Source organism: Microcaecilia unicolor, chromosome 2, assembly GCF_901765095.1.
Source record: "Microcaecilia unicolor chromosome 2, aMicUni1.1, whole genome shotgun sequence".
Taxonomy (NCBI): domain Eukaryota; kingdom Metazoa; phylum Chordata; class Amphibia; order Gymnophiona; family Siphonopidae; genus Microcaecilia; species Microcaecilia unicolor.
This window is the reverse complement of record NC_044032.1, coordinates 211,522,605-211,542,834: the sequence shown is the minus strand read 5'-3', so window position 1 is coordinate 211,542,834 and position 20,230 is coordinate 211,522,605. Positions and strand designations below refer to the sequence as shown.

At 43.5% G+C, this 20,230-nt stretch overlaps 1 protein-coding gene across 1 annotated transcript in view; it reads right to left on the bottom strand.

Annotated features, from left to right (window-relative positions):
• DAPK1 (death associated protein kinase 1) overlaps window positions 1–20,230 on the bottom strand; it is a 314,806-nt gene that overhangs the window by 46,107 nt on the left and 248,469 nt on the right. Inside the window, 10 exon segments of the mRNA XM_030193688.1 lie at window positions 2,424–2,501; window positions 6,711–6,809; window positions 13,051–13,113; window positions 13,115–13,159; window positions 13,161–13,205; window positions 13,207–13,251; window positions 16,151–16,224; window positions 16,227–16,281; window positions 16,283–16,344; window positions 18,958–19,060. Of these exon segments, the coding sequence (XP_030049548.1) occupies window positions 2,424–2,501; window positions 6,711–6,809; window positions 13,051–13,113; window positions 13,115–13,159; window positions 13,161–13,205; window positions 13,207–13,251; window positions 16,151–16,224; window positions 16,227–16,281; window positions 16,283–16,344; window positions 18,958–19,060 (669 nt within the window).

Sequence of the window (20,230 nt, the reverse complement as noted above, 5' to 3'; positions counted from 1 at the left end):
AACACACGCACCTCAAAAGGTAGATTGTTTCCAACAGGGAGTTGAGGGAGTAGCCTAGTGGTTAGAGGACCAGCCTTAACATCCAGAGGTGGCCGGTTCAAATCCCACTGCTGTTCCTTGTGATCGTGGGCAAGTCACTTATCCCTCCATTGCCTCAGGACCCTCATGCGCACTCCAGGGACAGAGAAATACCCAGTGTACCTGAATGTAACTCACCTTGAGCTACTACTGAAAAAGGTGTGAGCAAAATCTAAATAAAGATGAAAACTGCCACAGAGATCAACCTACAGGATGTGTGTGTCCTGTCCAGGGGCATAGCTACGTGGGGCCACGGGGGCGTGGGGCCACGGGGGCATGGGCCCCCGTAGATTTGGCCCTGGCCCCCCTGCCACCAACCCCTTCGACCCCCCCCCCCCCAGCCACCGCTGCCAACCCTCTCCCACCGCTGTCGGGTACCTTTGTTGGCGGGGGTCCCCAACCCCCACCACCCAAAGTCCTCTTCTACGGCGCGGCCGCATTGCTGATCTGCAAGGGTAGGCTTCTGTTTCTATGAGTGACGTCCTGCACGCCTTACCGTGGAAAACCTAACATGAGGTCTGCACCTCTCATTAGGCTGGGGCTGCTGTGAATGGACCCATGGAGACCAGTGGGAAAGCGCTTAACACCCATGTAAAAAAAAAAAAAAAAAAAAAAAAAAGAAGAACAAGCTGCAGGTCCCAAGTGCTCGTCAGGGACATCCTTCTAAAGTGCCTAACATGGACGTCCTTCAAGGACGTCCCTGACGTGCACTTGGCTTTTTTTTTCCCTTCCGATGCCGCCGCCGCCCCCCCCCCCCCGCATTGAAATGACAGCTTCCCGCAGCCCCGGCCTCCCCACCATCCTCCGCACCCCCGTGGCCCTGCCCCCCCGAGGTTGTCGCCACCGCTGCTTCCCCCTCCACCCGCCCTCCTCCGTCTGCCACCGGGCCGGGCCCTCACAGCGCTTCTCACATCCGTGTGAAGGCGCTGCAGCAGGCAACAGCTGATCGCCTCCCTTTGGACTTCCCTCCTTTCCTCCCTGGCCCGCCCTCGTCTGATGTAAGTAACTTACGTCAGACGAGGGCGGGCCAGGGAGGAAAGGAGGGAAGTCCGAAGGGAAGCGATCAGCTGTTGCTTGCTACAGCGCCTTCACACGGAGGTGAGAGGCACTGTGAGGGCCCGGCCCGGTGTCAGCCAGAGGGGGACGGGTAGAAGGGGGGAGCGGCGGCAACTTCAGGGGGGGGGGGGGGGGGCGGGGCCACGGGGGTGCGGAGGATGGTGGGGAGGCCGGGGCTGTGAGAAGCTGTCATTTCAATGCAGGGGGAGGGGGGAGCAGCGGCGACCTCGGGGGGGGGGGGGGGCAAGGATGTCCATAAAGAACATTCATAAAGGACGTCCATAGGCACAGCTCGTCTTTTTTTTAATATATAGTGAAGGACGTCCATAAAGGACGTCCATAAAGGACGTCCTTCGCATGCGCACAGCAGCCAGCATAACGCTCGGCTGCTCTGCGCATGCTCGACTGGCCGACTGTTAAATAATGGAATAGAGAATGCAAGTGAGCTACAATGAGCTGCTCATTTGCATTCCTATTCCTTGATGCATGCCCATTCCTTACCGATTCGCTAAGGAAATCGGTAAGGGAAGGTCTTTAACGATTTTTTAGTGCATCTTGGCCTCAAAGTATAATAAAGTGGTTGGAAAGAATGCCTTGCTGTGCCCCGGGGCTCTGTTTAGGAACACCAGCACAGTAGGACAAATCACACAGCTTCAAGATCCCTGTCGCTTGAGGTTCTGCAAACTTAGCTACAGCAGAAAAAGGTAAAGGGTTTCATCAGGAGTCCATACAAATCTATGGAGATCAGATTCTGGCTCTTTAATCTCTAATCAACCTCTGCTATGCAAAACTGCCAGCCTGTCAAGCCATCAATTGAAAACAAAAACCCTAAACTAAAAAAAAAGCCACCATAATACACAGTAGTCACCCAGGGAGCGAAACAAAGTATAAATTGAAAGATGCATAAGTTACTAGTATCTTCCCTCACTCCTCCCGGAGACTATACTTTTCCCTGTGTGAAAACCACATACAGGGAAGTGCACAAAAAAAGTGAAATGAGACTGGGTCAGCTTAACCATTACATTCAATGCGTTTTTTTGGCACAGAAAGAAGCTTCAGTAAATGAATCTTGATGAACACAATTAATTGCACAGCTCAAAACTACCAAATAATGGACTGAGTGACTTTTGGAACAAAAGTGCTCTTCAATTTAGATTGTAAGCCCTCCAAAGTCAGGGAAATACCTAACGTACTTGAAGTTAATTTGCCTTGAGCTACTGTCGAAAAGTTACAAGCTAAATCTAAATCTAAATAAAAGAAATAAAAATGTGACTAGACGGAATACTTACCTTTCTTAGCCTTGAAAGCAGATTAGCTACATGTTCATGCTGCTCATCTTTAGCAAGATCCTCTGCCGTTTTCCCATCCTGTGAAAAGAAAACAAGAAGTAATTAGTTGACATGACCAAAAATCAAGACTGTACAAGGTACAATACTGACCCCCTCCACACACACTGCCAACACCTCAAATACGCCGAGAATGTTTTTCTGTGACAAACTATTGTAAATAAAAATACATTCTTATCTTGCCTGTCCTAATATCCTATATGTCAGAGTTGAAAAAACAATTAGAAAGATTTGTTAGTCACTAATGTTTCCCTATGCACTGGAAAAAACAGAGAAAATGGCAGCAATCAGACCATATGGCCTACCAAGTCTGTACTTCCATACCAACTACTAAACTCTACAATACTTCCCCTCGCCCTTTAATATCTTCCGTACCAAAGGAAAATTCCACCAGATGAATCTGACTGAATTCTTCGACTGGGTGACAAGGGAACTAGATAAAGGACATGCGCTAGATGTAGGATTTCAGCAAAGTCTTTGATATAATTCTCCACAGGAATCTCCTGAATAAGCTGAGTGGGCTGAAGTTAGAACTCAAAGTAGTGAAGTGCATTGGAAACTAATCAAAAGACAGAGGGTGACAGTGAATGGCGTTTGCTCAGAGGAAAGGAAGATGAGTGGTGAAGTGCCTTGGATCCGTACTAGGAAGGATTCTATTTAATATATTTATGAGTGATCTTGCTGAATGATTAAAAGGAAAGGTTTGTGGATAACAGATCCAACAATGTACAATATGGAGGGAGTAGAAAATATGAGAAGAAGATAGCTACAAAAATTAGAAGAATGGTCTAATATCTGGCAGTTAAAATTTAATGTGAAAAAGTGTACAGTGACGCACTTGGGGTGTAGAAATCCAAAGGAGAGGTTCAAGATAGGGGGTGAGAGACTGATAAGCATGGTTCAGGAGAAACACCTTGGGGTGATAGCATCTGAGGATCTCAAGGTGGTGAAACATGTGACAAGATGGTGGTGGCCATAGCCAGAAAGATGATGGGTTGCACAGAGAGGTATAACCAGCAGAAGAAAGGAGCTTTTAATGCCCCTGGTAGAAGTCATTAGTGAGGTCCCACATGGAGTACTGTGTTCGGTATTGGAGGCCGTATCTGGCTAAAAGCATTAAATAATTTAAGTGGTCCAGAGAAAAATGACAAAAGTGGTACAGGGTTTGTGCCAAAATATGTATGAGAAGAGATTTGATGATCTAAATATGTATACCCTAGAGCATTATTTCTCAACCTTTTTTCAGACAATGCTTGCCTACATGACCCTCACTGTCTTTTGGTTGGATACAGAATGGCAGTTCTTATGAATTAAGTGTAAAAATGATCTGAATCTGTAAAAATATTATCATCTCCCCATAACAGGTGCAGATCATAACTAGCATATTTTCTCCATGGAAGTTACCGTATGAATGAATTCTAATTTGCATGTCATCTAAGTACAGTAATAGCAACACAAATAGGTGAGAAGTCAGGAAAACCAATCCAATTTTTTTCAGTCTGTACCAGTACAGGTCGACATATTTAAAAACAAGCTGGAATTAGAGAATCACATCTATTCAATATAACATTCACTAAAACAGTGAATGAATGGATGGCTTGCTCGACTTTATAGGGTGTTAATATGTCTGTATGGGACCCATCTCACATACACCCAACAATGAGACAGGATTAGGTCCTCTAGTATGAGAATCATTTGGGGGTCCTACAATGACCTAAAGTACTCTATATCTGAAGCTCTACTGAGCCCACAAATCTGACTTAAGATCCTATGCCACACTGCAACAACTTGCAAGATGGAGCAATCCTGAATGTTTGCTACCAACAATATAATCAAGTTGGCACCTTTTCACACTATGGTGGTCCTGTCCTCATTCAGAACTTTTTGGAATTACAGACACTTATATATTGAAATCTGCTTTGGCGATGCCTCTGGGAGAAGACCCTAAGTGGCTAATCCTGCAAAAATATACAAAGCTGATCACCAGCCATGGGCGTAGACTGGGGGGGGGGGGGGGGGGGGGGGGAGGGGGGGCATTGCCCCCCCAAACGACAACAACCCGCAGCGGCGAATGGGCGGCCAGCAGTAGTAAAGGCAGCAAGCAGCAGACAGGCTCGACTCTGCTTCTCTGCCCTCTCTGCATCCCGCCTTCCTCTGATGTCATTTCCTTTCGGGCGGGAAGCAGAGAGGGCAGGGAAGTGGAGTCGAGCCTGTCTGCTGCTTGCTGCCTTTACTACTGCTGGCCACCCGTTCGCCGCTTCAACTTCGGTACCAGGGGCTGTTGGTAGCGGCGCTGCAGCGATTACAACAGTCTGCCTCGGAGCCTCAGCCTTCCCTGCCACACGTCCCGCCTATGCGGAACAGGAAGTTGTACCAGAGGAGGCGGGACATGTAGCAGGGAAGTCCGAAGCAGACTGCTGTTATTGCTGGCTGGCTGCAGTGCCGCTACCGGCAGCGATCAATGCAAGTGAGTGAGGAGGAAGGAAAAGGGAGAGACGCTGGAACCGGGATTGGGGGGGAGGTGAGAAAAGGAGAAAAATGGAGGTACTGTTCAGCTGCACCTTTGGGAGGAGCGAGGTGATGGAACCATGTGGGTAGGGGTGAATGGTGGCAGGAGGAGGATCTACAGGATGGAGGGAGAGAGGTGCAGGTCTGCTGTGCTGGATATTTTTTTTTTTTTGGGGGGGGGGGGAGGATGAACAGAGAGGAAGAGGTGATGGATTGGGGGGGGGAAGGGATTGTTAGATGTGGATTAGCTGGTAGGAGGGAAGAAGGGAGAATGGATGGTAGGAGGAAGGGAAGAGAAAAGAGAGTGTCAGGGAGACAGAGAAGCGAGATTCTGGTCATTGAGGGAGCATAGAGACAGGGACACAAAGGGACAATGCTGGACAGAGAGGGGATAAGGGCATACAGGGACAATGCTGGGAGGGAAAAAGGGATATTGGAAGATGCAGGACATAGGGTGGGTAAGAGGACAGGGGAGATGCTGGAAATGGGGCGTAAGAAAATGATGGGAGGGTGCTAGACATTGTACGGGGATGGGGACAAAGAGGGGATATGCTGGACATAAGAGAAATAATGATATAATGGAGAAGCTGACATGGAAGGGGACATGGAGGGATGCTGGATTGAAGTAAGGGAAGGAGGATATGCTGGACAGAAGAGGGTGAGAGAAAGAGAATATACTGGTCAGAGGAGTGAAAATAGGGAGAGAGGGTGCTGTATAGAAGGGAAGAAATAGAAAGAGAGGGTGCTGGAAGAGGGGAGAATTAGCAAAAAAAAAAAAACCAGGAATAACAGGATGAAGATTGGGGTGAGGGACACATTGAGGGCAGATACTGAAACTCCAGGAAGGGTAGGGACAGGGCTACTGCATAAAGAAGGCACTGCATAAAACAGAAGACACTTGGGACCAAAGCGAATAGAAAAACTAAATGATGAGACAACAAAGGTAGAAAAAAGTATTTTATTCAGAATTTATTAATTGGAATATGTCAGCTTTTGGAAATGTACATCTGTGATATTTTGCATGTAAGTTTCAATTTTTCTGGTATTGCTGCATGCTGAGTCTGTCCTTGGAATTAGTGCTGTTATGGTTTAGTAAGAATATGAGTGTGTTTTTGCACAAGTTTGTGTATAGCGTTTTGCAGTGGAGAGATTGTGTGTTGGCCTTACTGAGGTGGCACCAAAACATCAGAAAGGGTGTAGAGCCTAAATCATGACACACTAATTCTTGAAGGATCTACATATAGCCTATGCATTTCTAAGGTCAACACTGGCATGGTATGGGAAAGGGGGTGGGGAAATACTACAGGAGAGGAAGAGGAGGTGCTGGGTAAGGAGGAAAGAAGGAAGGGAGAAAGAGCCGGCTTGATATCTCATACATATTCATTATGGTTATTCCCAAAAAAAGCCAGCTCTTTTTCCCTTCCTCCCTCCCTATTAGCATATTCATTTGCATATGTATATATGCAAATGAGTATGCTAATATGCTCCGCCCCATCCTTTGCCCCCCCCCCCCCCAAATGAAACAGTCAAACTACGCCTATGTAACCAGCATGCTATTAGCAGCAAGAAGTGTTATTATTTGCACGATAATGGAAAAGACCATTAGCACCCTCAATGTCAGAATGTCCCTAAAAGTCTAGCAAATTGCTAGCATAGAACATATATATGATCTTTGAGATAAAAAAGGTATCCTAGATGAGGGAACACACATTGTATACTTACAGCAGTTAAAGCTTCCACGTTTGCACCAGCAAGACACAGGTACCGGACGACATCAAGGATCCCATTATTGGCTGCCAGATGTAGGGGTGTTCGTCCATACTGAAAGAGGGCATTAAAAATAAATAAATAAAATAAAAAAGGTAGTGAGTTACTCTGAATGACTGTTTTCAAAAACTTATCCAAGTAGGTCTGCTGGACATAAGAATTCAGTGTACACCTAGCCGGAAAAACCAAATGTAAACCCATCATGTAATTACTTAGTGTTTATACAAAAGAGCAGTAGTATATATTCAGAGGTTAGTTGTGGGAAGCTGTTCTGAAGAAGCTACATTGCTGCACGGAATCCAATAGATAGATAATGATAGCAGACAAAGATAATACAGCCTATCCAGTCTACCCATCAATACCAACTACTAAACAGTACAGTGCCTTTTACTCCCTTAGAGATCCTCTGTGCTTATCCTATGTGTCCTTAAATTCAGATACAATCCTCATCATCACCTTCACTGGGAGGCTGTTCTATGACTTTCTGTAACAAAAGATCTCCTTAGGCTGCTCTGGAGTATTTCCTTTCACCTTCATCCTATTACCCCAAATTCCAGAGTTTCCTTTCAAGTGCCATCTTCTGTGCATTTATATCACAGAGACGGTGGGTCACAGAGCAAGTATAAAATAGAAAACGTAAGGGCGTGTAAGGGCAAAACTGACCACGTATCTTACAGCTTCCATCAATATTATGCTGCCTCACTGGTCATTAATCTAAGCCAGCAGTGTTGTGACACACTGGTGTCTCTCCAAAAGCTGGGAGATCTTTCATCAAAATTTAACATACAGCAATACCATGTATTCCATAATATCCCCATGGGCCTGCTGACTTAAGAGAGCACAAGCAGGAAACCAGATCCTCAACCTCTGTTTCTACTCCTTCTCTGGGCTAACAATCCCTCCCCCTGTAGGTGTAATCACTGCCACTGCAGTTCTGTGTAGCAGTTAGCTCCAGAACTGCACACTTTGGAAGACAGGCACACTGAGCATAACATACATTAATCATTCATTACAGAGGTCCCAGCTGGAGAGTACGCTTCACAATTTTAAGGACATCTTATCTTTAATTATTAAACTGTCCGCTAACCCAGTTTTCCTGGAACCATCATGCTCCTGCAAAGAGATTACAAGCTCAAATGTCTTGCAGATAATTATACACAAGGGTTACAGAATGTGTTATATTCTGCAGCATTTTCCTTCCAACAACTTTATATGAACAATGGAATACATTTATACTACTGAATGGCTGAATCTTTGAATAGATGAAATATATACCTCACTCAAAGGGGTTGCAATGTATTTTGAAACCACACGCCATTAGGGTTAAACTTAAGGAACCCCAAAACTATCCTTAGAAATTTTACAAAGACTAAATCAAAAGCTTGAAATAATTGCTGACAACACTAAGATTATTTTGTAGGGGCGGGCATTTAGTGCACTATTAATGTGGTACATTTTTGTAAATTCTGAGTATGAATACATTTTTTATTTAATTGCAATTAGAATTTTGCTCCTGTCTGTTGTCCAGCATTGCTTTCTTTCCCTAGCCTATCCTATTCTGCCTTGTCGTAATGTAGCAGAGGGAAGGCATTGGCATCAGTTGCAAGTAGCATGTAGGAATCGCTGCAGAGACCCTATGAAGAGCCAGATAAAGTGTTAAGATAAATGCGTCAGCAGCAGATGAATCCAGAGACTAGTGGGATGTTGCAAAAGCAGTCCCTAAACAGGGTGGGAAGTCAAAACCCACCAATGTACACTTCCACCCGCACCACACATTGAAGCAATAGTGTCTGACAAACATGTGGATGAAGAACAGATTGCTGCCCGATAGATTTCCTCAGTAGCAACCACACATGCCTCTGCCTATGAGCTTGCCAGAGCCAAAGAAGAAAGTGCCCTGGAATGGGCTGGAGGAGAACGACTAGCAAGAACATAAGGTGAAGCAATAGCTTCTTTGACCCAGTGTGCAATGGTCGCTTTGGAAACTGCCTCTCTTTTAAGAGTGTGTACAAAAAGATCTGAACGGTGGAAGTCATTAGAAGAAACCAAATACTGCATCAGTATTCGCTTAACATTCAGGTAAAACGTCTGGTTAAGATGAAAGGTGGAGAACACTTTCGGCAGAAAAGAGGAACTGAACATGTTGTACCCCGCCTCTGAAAAATGGAGGACAGGATCTCTGCAAGAGAGTGCCTGCAGCACGGAGTCTCTCCGGGCTGAGGAAATAGCCACCAGAAATACCGACTTAAGCATGAGAAATTAAGCGCTACCCTATGCAATGGTTTCAAATGGAGACTTCTGCAGGGCACGAAGTACCAAATTAAGACTCCACTCTGGTCACGGATGAACACCGGAAGCCTAAGGTGGGATACACCTTTGAAGAAATGCACCACATCCGGGTGTGACGCCACAGATGACAAAAATGTGGCTGCAACAAGCGAGGGCTGCCATTTGCACCCAAAGAGAACTGACCACTAACCCTTTCTGCAAACCTACTTGACAAAAGCCAAAATGAGCAGCAAGGCAGCCTGAAATGGAGACAGCTCTCTCTGCACACCATGACGCGAATATCCCCATACCCAAGCGTAAGCTGCCAAAGTAGAATGCTTCTTTGCATGAAGCAAAGTTGAAATCACAGTCATGGAATAACCTTTCCGCCTTAATTTCAAACTCTAGAGCCAGCCCATAAGACCAAAGGGGGAGGGGATCCTCCACCAGAAGAGGTCCCTGACAGAGAAGGCTGGGAGAACTGGGGAGCAAGAAACAGCTTGTCTACAACAACCTGATCAGATCCGCGTACCCACGGTCTTCTGGGCCAATCCGGAGCAATCAGAATCACCAGGCCCTTGTGAAAACTAACTCAATGCAAATACCCTGCCTATCATCAGCCACGAAATTTAGCTATGGTTGAAGAAGGGCATCGAGGCCCTCTGAGTTGCTTTCTCATTTTCTGCAGAAGAACCTGGGGACCTTGGCATTGCGGCAGGTCGCCACAAGATCCAGTACCGGAGCATCCCATGTCCGTGCGACCAAAATGATAAAGGGGATTGAACTCCTCCCATATGAGGAAAGGCTAAAGAGGTTAGGGCTGGTCAGCATGGAAAAGAGACGGCTGGGCTGGAGGGGGGTAATGATTGAGGTCTATAAAGTCATGAGTGGTGTAGAATGGGTAAAAAGGAATCGATTTTTCACTTTCATAAAGTACATGGGAAACTATGAAATTACATGGAAATACTTTTAAAACAAATAGGAGAATATGGCCCATCATCAAGAAGTAGAAGAGTGTCTGCTAGACTGAGCAGTGGAGTGCTTGTCTGCCCAAAAGGACTGCTTCTGCTGAATTGTGACTTTGGAGACAAAAGACAACTTGCCCAGTCAATAGCACTTACTATCCATAAACCACTGCCTGCACTTGAAGGAGGTTCAGGGCTGACCTCAGGCAGACACAGACCTGGAATCCCCTAGATCCTTGACCAGCTTTTCCAAATCTTCCTCAAACAGCAGCATGCCCTTAATGGGAGCTTAATCAAGCACTGCTTAGAGGCCGAACCACGCGACTCAATGATGTAAACCACAACAAGCGACACCCCATCACTGCCAAAGACATCTGTTTGGCGGACACCTGCACAAGATCATACATACATCCGTCAATATGCCAACCCCATTCCCACATCTAGGAATTCAGGAGAAGGCTGCACCCCGGACTCAAACAAGAATCCACTGCCTATTGAACCCAGGACAAACAAGCCCTGGACTCATAGGAACTGCAGATTTCTGCCTGCAGCGCAAGTGTGCAACCTCAAAAGAAAGCTTCAGAGCAGCCTCAAGCTTGTGGTCCTGCACATCTTTCAGGGCTATACCCCCTTCCACAGGTAATGTCATCATCTTGGTCACTGCAGCCCACCAAAGCGTCCACCTTAGGCAAACGCAATTTGTCCTGCTCGCTCTGGGAGACTAGACAGTATAAGCAACGCAGCCTTGGCAACCCAAAGACCATCATCAGGAGTGGCCTACTATGCAGAGATAAGCTCCTGTATCGCCTCGTGAATTGGAAAGGCTTTGGGCGGCTTTTTATTGCTAGTCATGTTGAGATTAGAAGAAGCTGGTCCGACTGGGTCCTCCGGGGATGATATGTTCAATGCCTGTAAAGCCTTGGTGATAAACACCGAAAGCTCTTCACTACGGAAGAACCTCACTGCAGTTGGGGTCATCTGCCTCATTCCACAGAATCTCGCCTCCAAATTCTCCAGCCCCTGTGCGGAACGCAAGGAGGCAGCAAAGTCCTTCTCAGAGTGGATAGGAGTGAGGGGGGGGGGGGCAAACCGATTCCACCTCCGACCCCGAGGTGAGTTGTCTCCGCTTTGACTCGGGAAAACCAGGATCCGCCTGCACAGGCTAGAGAGTCCATGGGGAGGGGGCTGCCAAATCAGCCATCAAACCTGAGTCCTGGAGTGGCTCTTAAGTAAATAGACCCAATTAACAATAAACTCCAAGGAAAAATGGCTCTCCTGCCCTCCCCTGCAAGAGAAATGTTTTGTAAAGCCCCCTCCCCACTCACCTCCAGAGGCTGAGGAAGGCAAAGAATCTGAACTTGCAATCGGGAGTACAGAAGGAGCAACCGTGGGAATTCAAAATGGGCACCAACACTGTGGCTGGCTGAGGGGAAGATGGCCCACATCTCTTTGCATGGGAAAACCATGTCAAGTTCGCTGTCATTGTCCTCCGGCCCCAAACAAATCCCAGATGCTGCTCTCCACTTAACACAGCGGGAGCTGAACATTACTACCTCAGCAGCCATGTAGGGAAAAGAATGCTGTAACTGCAAGTAAGCTCAAAGAAAAAGAAATTTAAAGGCCACTCACCCACTGCAAGAAATGAAAGGCTGGAGCTCTCACCTTCAAGAAATGCAGTAGGAACCCAGGTACAGACCTCATTCTCATCAAACAGCCCCACCAGCCACTCTGAAAGTGCTATAGCCCACTACGAACTGAAAAAATTTTTTTTTCAATTCTGTGAGGAAGAGAGGAGAAAAAAAATGGAAAATGCTATAGAGAGGGGGTCAGGGGTGGGGGAGGGACTTGGCATCACCAGGTGTACCCCCTAAAGCTGGCACCAAATAGCCAGAACACCCCAAGCTCCACTGAACTAGAAACTAGAACAGAGCTGCAGTAAGATGAAGCCAGGAGCCTGTGGAGAACCATCCACTGCCTGCAGGAGATAAGATAGAGAATATGGCTGGCCAAGGAGTATTCCATTTCAGACAGCACCACCGAATTTAACTGTGTCTTGTATCTCCACAAGTCTCTGGATTCAACTGCTGCGGACGCTAAGGAACTACTCTTTTCTGCACTATTGCAGTCCCACAGCTGTCTTCAGGTCTATTAAGGAGGCTGTAAATGGGGATTTTTTGAGGGTAGGCGAGGGAAGTATGTGGAAAAGCTTTATAGCTGAAGACCTTCTGTATTAAAGAACTCTGTTACAGTTAAACAACTTTCTTGTTCTAAAGACAAACAGATTCAATAAGCCATATAAGTATAATTTCCTAGCTAAGGATAACCTTACTCTTGGAAACCAGAAAACTCAAAGTTGGTGGAAGATCTTTAATGGGTGATTTCACTGAGGAGAGATGCCCTGAAACTTGGACAACACGGAACATCTCCATCTTTACATTTAACACAACAGAAAAGTACATGGGAACAAAACAGTGTTTCGACAACAATATGCCACTGGCTTGGTTAAGGCGCCAACTGGATCCAGGTTTGAAGGGTAGGGTTCATTCAGTCCTGGGTTTACCCTGTAGCATACAGGGACTTGTAGTTCTGATGTTCCCAATGCATTCCCTAAGAAAAGCAAGACTACAAGTCCCAGCATGCATTGGGGTAACCCCAGGACTGGATCAACCTTGTCCTGCGAATCTGGATCCAGTTGGCAACCTTAGACTTGGTACATCCTGCTAAAATTCTGTTCATGGGCTAAAGAACAACATAACACAAACAAAGGCAATCACACATTTTTTTTGACAAGAGTAATACAAACTTCTACTGAAGCAAATAATTCAATTTCGCTACTTCCTATGGCTCTTCAACAATTTTACTATTAAGTAAATTAACCTTATTAGTTAAAAGTTGGTGGGAGTGGGGAAGGTGGGAAAGAAGAGGGGAAAAAAAAAGACCAGTGCTCTCTATCATTCAAAACAAGGTACAAGGGGGAGAGAGGAAGCTCAATGTAGCCAAATTAGTATTTAAGATGCTTAATTATTCAATATCAGTAATAGCTTTAGTTATTTTTGGCTCACCTTGTTAGAAACATCCAAATTACAGTGTGCTTCGCAGAGCGCCATTACAATAGGAATGTTCCCGGTCTTTGCAGGCGACATGCATGGGCGTGTTACCATGCCGGTCTTGGGAAATCTACAAAGCACCCCTGACTGAGGAGAACTTTAACTACCTCCCATCTGGCATCTTCTCACTGCAAGATGCAGGGCTATGTGACCATCCTGAAAAAGCACACGAGAGCCGGTCAGCAGTTACATCTGGATGTGTCTCTTCATGCCATTGTGTGCATGTAACAGACCACATACAGCAGTGTGGTCTCTAGTTCTTGGAAAAGCAAGCTCTTCCTTGCAGGCCCAATTTGCTTACAAACTTAACAAGTCTATGAAATTGGTGGGAAACACACATCAACCAAACAAAACAAAACAAAAAAAATATGTGCACAATCTATTCATAAGGTTCAAAACAAGGGGCAACATACTTACAGTTGAACAGAACACACACAGCTTATGGCAGACTGTTTACAAGTATGAACAGACTGTTTCACAGAACTGATACATTTAAATAAACGTGAGCTAAAATTTTCCTGCAGCGGCATCTACCTTGAGGACTGATGTTATTACATGTCAAAGGGCTGGGAGCTGGTTACCTTTTACAGACTGTCTGCACAGCAGGTTAACATTACCCCAATCAAAGGCTGGATAGCAGCTTTCATCACAGGGAATATACAAACTGTCACGTTGAACTAAGACAAAATAAAAATCCAACACCCACCTTTAATAGGGGTAAATCTAGGATGAAAATTTTACTTCCAAATTTACAAAAGGTCATCATTACGAGGGAGGTAGCAGACATCTAATGATCCCGCTAAGAAACATTTTATCGGATATGCCACCAGGATGACCTGAGAGCCTAAAAATTCAGATAATTTTAATTCTTATTTACTTACAGATTCTTCCAAACACATTTTCAAATTTGCTCTAGAACCTGAGACTAGAGGTCTCAGACTAAACAAGATAAGCTAAAATACTGAGACAGCTTAAAATGGCATGATCACAAATCTGGACATTTTTCCTTTTCAACACACCATACATCAAGCACCCCGATTTAAGGTGGGATACGCAGCCTCATATTCTTTCAGTCCACATATTACACTTTAATAGTTATGGATACCAATACAGTTATAACATTATAAGCTGTTTTTATTGAAATCAGGCAGCTGGTGATAAGTACAGATGAGGGGTAGGCAAAGCCTCAGTGTAGCCCCAGTAGAGTTGGGGCTCTCAGAAGTTTTATGGTGACAAGTATGAGGACATCATGTTCTAGCCATTACGGCTCAGCTAGACTCACCACCAGGGCTGTGGAATCAGTACACCAAACCCTTGACCTCGGACTCCTATTTTTCTAACTGTCCGACCCTGACTCAGGCTCCAACTCCAACTGATATTAGGCTTAAATTTTTTGTTCTGGATCTAAAGTACTGGTAAATACAACTTTAGATCCAGATATATATATATATATATATATATATATAATATATATATATATATATAATATATATATATAATATACACATAATATATACATACAACATATATATTCATACAGTATAAAATAAGTATTTTTTAGAAGCTAGAGTCATACATTTTTACAGAGACGCCACCCAAAATTGCTTCTGACTCAGGACTCCACAGCCCTGCTTACCACTACAGGTCAGTAACTACACCCTGCTGTGAGTTTTTGTGATAATGTCTGAAGTAGATTAACTATATAACTTCCTATATAAACTTAGGTTAAGGCTCTATTTTTCAGTTGACGGCTGCAGCAAGCACTCACAAGCCAGGGCCCACAAATTACTGTAGTTTAAATAGTAACCCACAACACTAGACTGTGCTGTAGACACCTATATAGAACAACTTATTGTAGGCTGCAATAAATTTGGCAGTATGTTAAGATATATATAAAAAGAGATATGGTTTTATGTAATACATAAGAACATAAGAGTAGCCATACTGGGTCACACCAATGGTCGATCTAGCCCAATGTCTTGTTTCGAACAGTGGCCAAGCCAGGTCACAAGTACCTGGCAGAAACTTATGCTCATCTTCAAATGTGGTATATATCATTCAATGAAAAAAGGTGTGAAGAAGGGTGCTATTGGAGAAACAAGCCAGATGCTAAAGATGAGATTAAAAATTTACATCGACATCGTATGAAAAATGCCAGTGCCAACCAGGATGTCACCTCTGTGGGACAGCACTTTACAAAACCGAACACTATCAAATATTTATGGTAAGAATACTAAAAGGAAACTTTAAGACAATCCAGGAACGCAAGACCTTTGAAGTCAAAATGATGAAATACTTTGACACCCACCAGACAGGACTTAAAGATCTAGGTTTTCTAGTTCATTATAAACCATAAAATTCTACTGCTTTGTCACCCTCTTATCTACCATGCATTTCTCCCTGTCTCTCATCCACCTAGTTCCCCCTGTTTCTCACCTTACCCACGCCACACCCTCTTCCTGTTGGAATGCTTTGGTGTTTTCCCTTATATATACACTGTTATTTATCAAACATTTGCTTTTTTCTGATCTGAAGAAGGGTTACCTTCAAATGCTAATAAAAAAAAATGTATAAGTTAGTCCAATAAAAAAGGTATCATATTTTCTTTTCTATTTTTTGTTTTATTTCTATATAGTACTTACAAAAGTACTGTGATATTAGGAACCTGATTTGTAACAGCATCATCAGAAGACAAGCTTCCAGTACTGCAGTACTCCATTAAAAAATACATGAAGGAGGATTTTAAAATAGATGTCATTTCTGAACTCACAACCTCCTACTACATGAAGTGATTATAGGGATCATTAACAGTAATCTTCTAAAAATAAAAAAATTCTACAGTCATCTTCTATGCTATGAGCTTAAAGTTTCCATAGAAATTTCGTTAGAAGGGAAAAAAAAGAAGGCAAAAAAGTTTTTACTGCCTACATTAAAAGAAGAAAAATGATCGCTTCAAGCCTTCAATAAAATATTTCAAGGAAAGCAATTTAGACACAAGCTGGCTCTGAAACACCTACACACGATCCTAAGTGGGAACCAGTCACCCATATCTCACCTTGTCTGCAGCATCGAGGTCTGCTCCGTGCCTGGCCAAGCATCCACAATGTCAGTGGTCACCTCTAGCCGAGGCGTCAGAAGGGGAGTCTCTCCTTCTCGGTTCTTATATTCACGTTACAGGTCTGCCTCACCAAAGTACTTTTGCAACAAAATAGTAGCCATGCCAGGCAGCACAGTGCAGAGGTGTTTCTTCTTTCCTACATGGTTTAAAAAAAAAAAATTAGAGGAACAATTTAGAGGAAGAAACCTCTGAAAAGAATATTGGGCAATGCAGAACTGCTAATACGGGTTCACCAGAGTATTCATTTTTTTTTCTTGTGAGTGGCCGAATTTAAGCCAACTTCTAGGCCAACGCTTGGACCTTATCAAAAGGAAATCGTTTTAAATGGAACCACGAGCTCATGTCTGGTCATTAGCCATACGAAATGCCCAACCTCCAAAAGTCGTATTGCAAGTTATAAACCTATTTCATAGTTGAAGTTTAGCATGATTGTTATTATCCACCTGTATATGTAAAACGAAAAGGGTCAGGAGGTGGGAGTGCACTAGAACTAGTTTTGGATTTACTCCAATAAAAAGATGTCGCCATAACCATTTTACAAATTTCATTTCTACACACATTCTGCAGCTCCTTATTGATTACCTCTCCCTATACCCTCGCTTGAGAACTTCTGCTTGTCCAGCTAAGTCACTTATCTATGTCTTTCTCCTCTTCTGATAACTCCAAGCTCCATTTTGTTTCACTTCATGTGTTGTGCGCCTGGAATAAACTTCCTAAGTTGGTGTTGTCATGCTCCCTCTTTGGCTCTATACAACCTAAAAGCTACACTTTTTAAAGGCTACTTTTGATTGCAACCACTTATTCTCTTGTTCATACCAACGTTCTAACCCAATTACATATAAATTCTCTTATTTGTCCTATCTTGAAAATATTGTAAACTCCACAGAGCATGCACTGTTCTTAGGCACATGTAATGTTGCTGCATAAATCTAGTAGTGATAGAGAAATAAACAGTAGCATAGCAGGCTTAATTTGTAGACAAAGGAAGTGGAACTGTGGAGCTAGGGGGAGGGGTCAGGGTGCAACAGCAAAGAGGAATTGAATTAGGGAGCAGAGTGATTTGTGTTCTGCTTCTGCTCCAGGCTTACTTCCTCCCCTCCTGCTCCCTGCAGACTTTTTGGAAGGGATAGGCTGGTGCACAACATGCCTAATACTGTAAAATCTGAAAATTTAATAGCATACTTTAGAAAAGGCAAAGAAAATATGCAGAGGCTCAGTGTGAGAGATCAGTTTAGGTGTTATCAGCTTAGGATAGTAGAAATTCTGAGCTTTAAGGTTACCACTAGTGACACCTTGTCAAACTTGTAAGTTCCACAAATCAAACTTCCCAGTCAATGTAGGGACAGGCAGCTAATCTGAATATGACACCACCACTGCTGGACTGGGGAAAAAAAAGTCATGAAGTGGGTCGGGGGGCAGGGGTTGAGAGCACTAGATGAGAGACAAGAGGTTTCACACCCGAGATGATACTACTGATGGCTAGATAAGCTTAGCAAGGGTAAATATGACATCTGAAGTTGTAATACTGGGTTTCCTTACTGAAGAGAAGGTGCACAGAGAAAAAGGACCTTGGATAATTACGGACTACACTTACTAAGGTGTGTTAATGTGCTAGAGCATACTAACGGAGCTAATGTGTTCGATTATTAATAGGTCCCCACTGCGTACAATGGGACTCAAGATAAAACAAGTTAATGCATTTTAGTATGTGGCAACACGGGTAGTAGCTTTTCGTAAAATCAAGCCCTAAATGAAATATTGAGAAGCGGAGAGTAGCAGAAAGGACTGCACTTACAGCTTTCCATTTACCAAACTTTTTGACAAGACAGAAGGGATCCTTACCTACAATATGATGTATTTTAAATTATTTCTTTGTGCCATATAACCACCCACTAAAATAATTTAACAGTCCCACGTACTGTGGTATTAAGACAGTGGTGGACTATGTACATAACTTGGGAAGTTATGAGCTCTGATCACTTGCCCAATGGTATGTTTCACACAGTGTTAGATTTATTTATTTTTAATTCTTCATGGAGATGAATGAGATATGTTGATATGGAAAGAAAGGTCATTATTAACCAAGTGATGGAAGCCTCACATTGATGGATATCTTTATCTGATGCAAGTTTTAATTAAAATGACACTCTACCAGGCTCCACCCATTTTGGATGCAAAACCTACCACACATGAAAACATTAACAAGTAGCATTCACTAGGTATATTAAAAAATGTTTTGAAGATAAAGTACCTCTTTGTAAAATGTCAACATACAATTTTGGGGCTAGTTACTAATATTCGCCAATGTGTACTATTAAACTGTACTGCATATAAAAAGACCTGAAGAGTTAAAAAAAATAATAATTCCAGGTTAACCATACTAATGCAGTAATGTACATTAATAGCTCTAGCCTTCAGAGTGAAATACATTATCCATCATAATCGCGAACCTTACTATTTTCACATTTTCAAATTTAAAGAGTCCTACTCTTGTGGCATGGTTATATATATATATATATATAAAGAGAAAATCCCAAAGATACTTTGGTTTTCATGTTTGTAACCAGTTTGAAATCAGTGTACAAAACTAAGCATGTTACACAAGGTTCACACATTATCTATTAAAAGCCATCAGGGGAAGCCACAATGGGGTACCTTATATATAATACTTGAATGGCCAGTCGTCCCACAACTACTGGAGATACTAGTACCCGATGGTCCCTGTGCAAGGTATAAAGCAACACTTGCCTTATCTTGAAGATCTGGCTGGGAGCCGATGCTACAGAGGTACTGGACCACGTCTACATGACCATAGCGAGCGGCCACATGCAGAGCCGTCTCCCCAGACTGCAATTACACAGCAAATAACAGGTGGTTAAACAGGAATAGTGCATACCTCTATGAGCACAGCCTGTAGACAATTCTTACCAAAATTTCATTACATCCATCGTCCTTTGAATTCACTTCTCTATGTGCCAAATTCTACAGCAAACACTTACTAGAGCTTTGGAGAGTGCAGTGTATGTGTCTAGTTATGTTGAGATGTGTTTTAATGAAGTGATGGAACAACAACCCAGAGGCAGAATTCAAGAAAGTACTGATAAAGCACAGTAGATCAAGCAGGTTCTGCAGTACTACATCAAGAATGAGCAGACTGGATGGATTTACAGCCCTTACTTGCCATCGTTCCTGCGTTTAAGAGATCCAGACCTCTAATTCCAGGGTTCTCAGTATTGGCCCTTAAAGATGCACCAACAGAGCTGGTTTTCATAATAAGCAAGCTGTGAAAATTAGCCTTGTTGTTAAACCATGTGTGCACAATACATCCTATGACACAGCCTGTTTTTGAGCCCTCACTGAGAATCCTTGCTCTAGGAATCAATTTTGTTCAAATGTTCTTACCACTCAGTTGTTGCTGACAGGTAGCACACACAGAAACAGACCACGACAGTACAACACCTGCCAACACCCATCTAGCTTGTCTGTTTTCCTTTCTTCCTCTAATATTGCAAACTGCTTCAGATCCTGCAATTAAATGATCCTCTGTACCTATCCCATTTTCTCTTGGTACTGTTCATGATTTTAGCACTCTTTGGCAGCCTGCTTCACACATCCACTATCCTACCTGTGAGGAAATTATTTCTTTTATGTTGCTCCCACATATCTTCTTTCAGCCTCATACTATGAACTTTTGTTCTAAGCTTCTTTTCTACTATTTTCAAAATGAAAAGGAGGAAATATTTTTTTTACTCAACAAATTGTTAAAGCTCTGGAATTCACAGCCAGAGGAAGTGATATCAGCAGTCAGTGTATCTGGGTTTCAAAAAGGTTTGGACAATAAATTATTTCCTCACAGGTAGGAAAGTGGATGTGTGTAACAAGCTCCCATAGAGTGCTAAAATCAAGAACAGTACCAGTGCAAGAGAACACTTAATACATTTGAGGTATCTGCACATTTAGTACCATCTCAGAGTACTGTACAGCGCTGCGTAACCCTAGTAGCGTTTTAGAAATGTT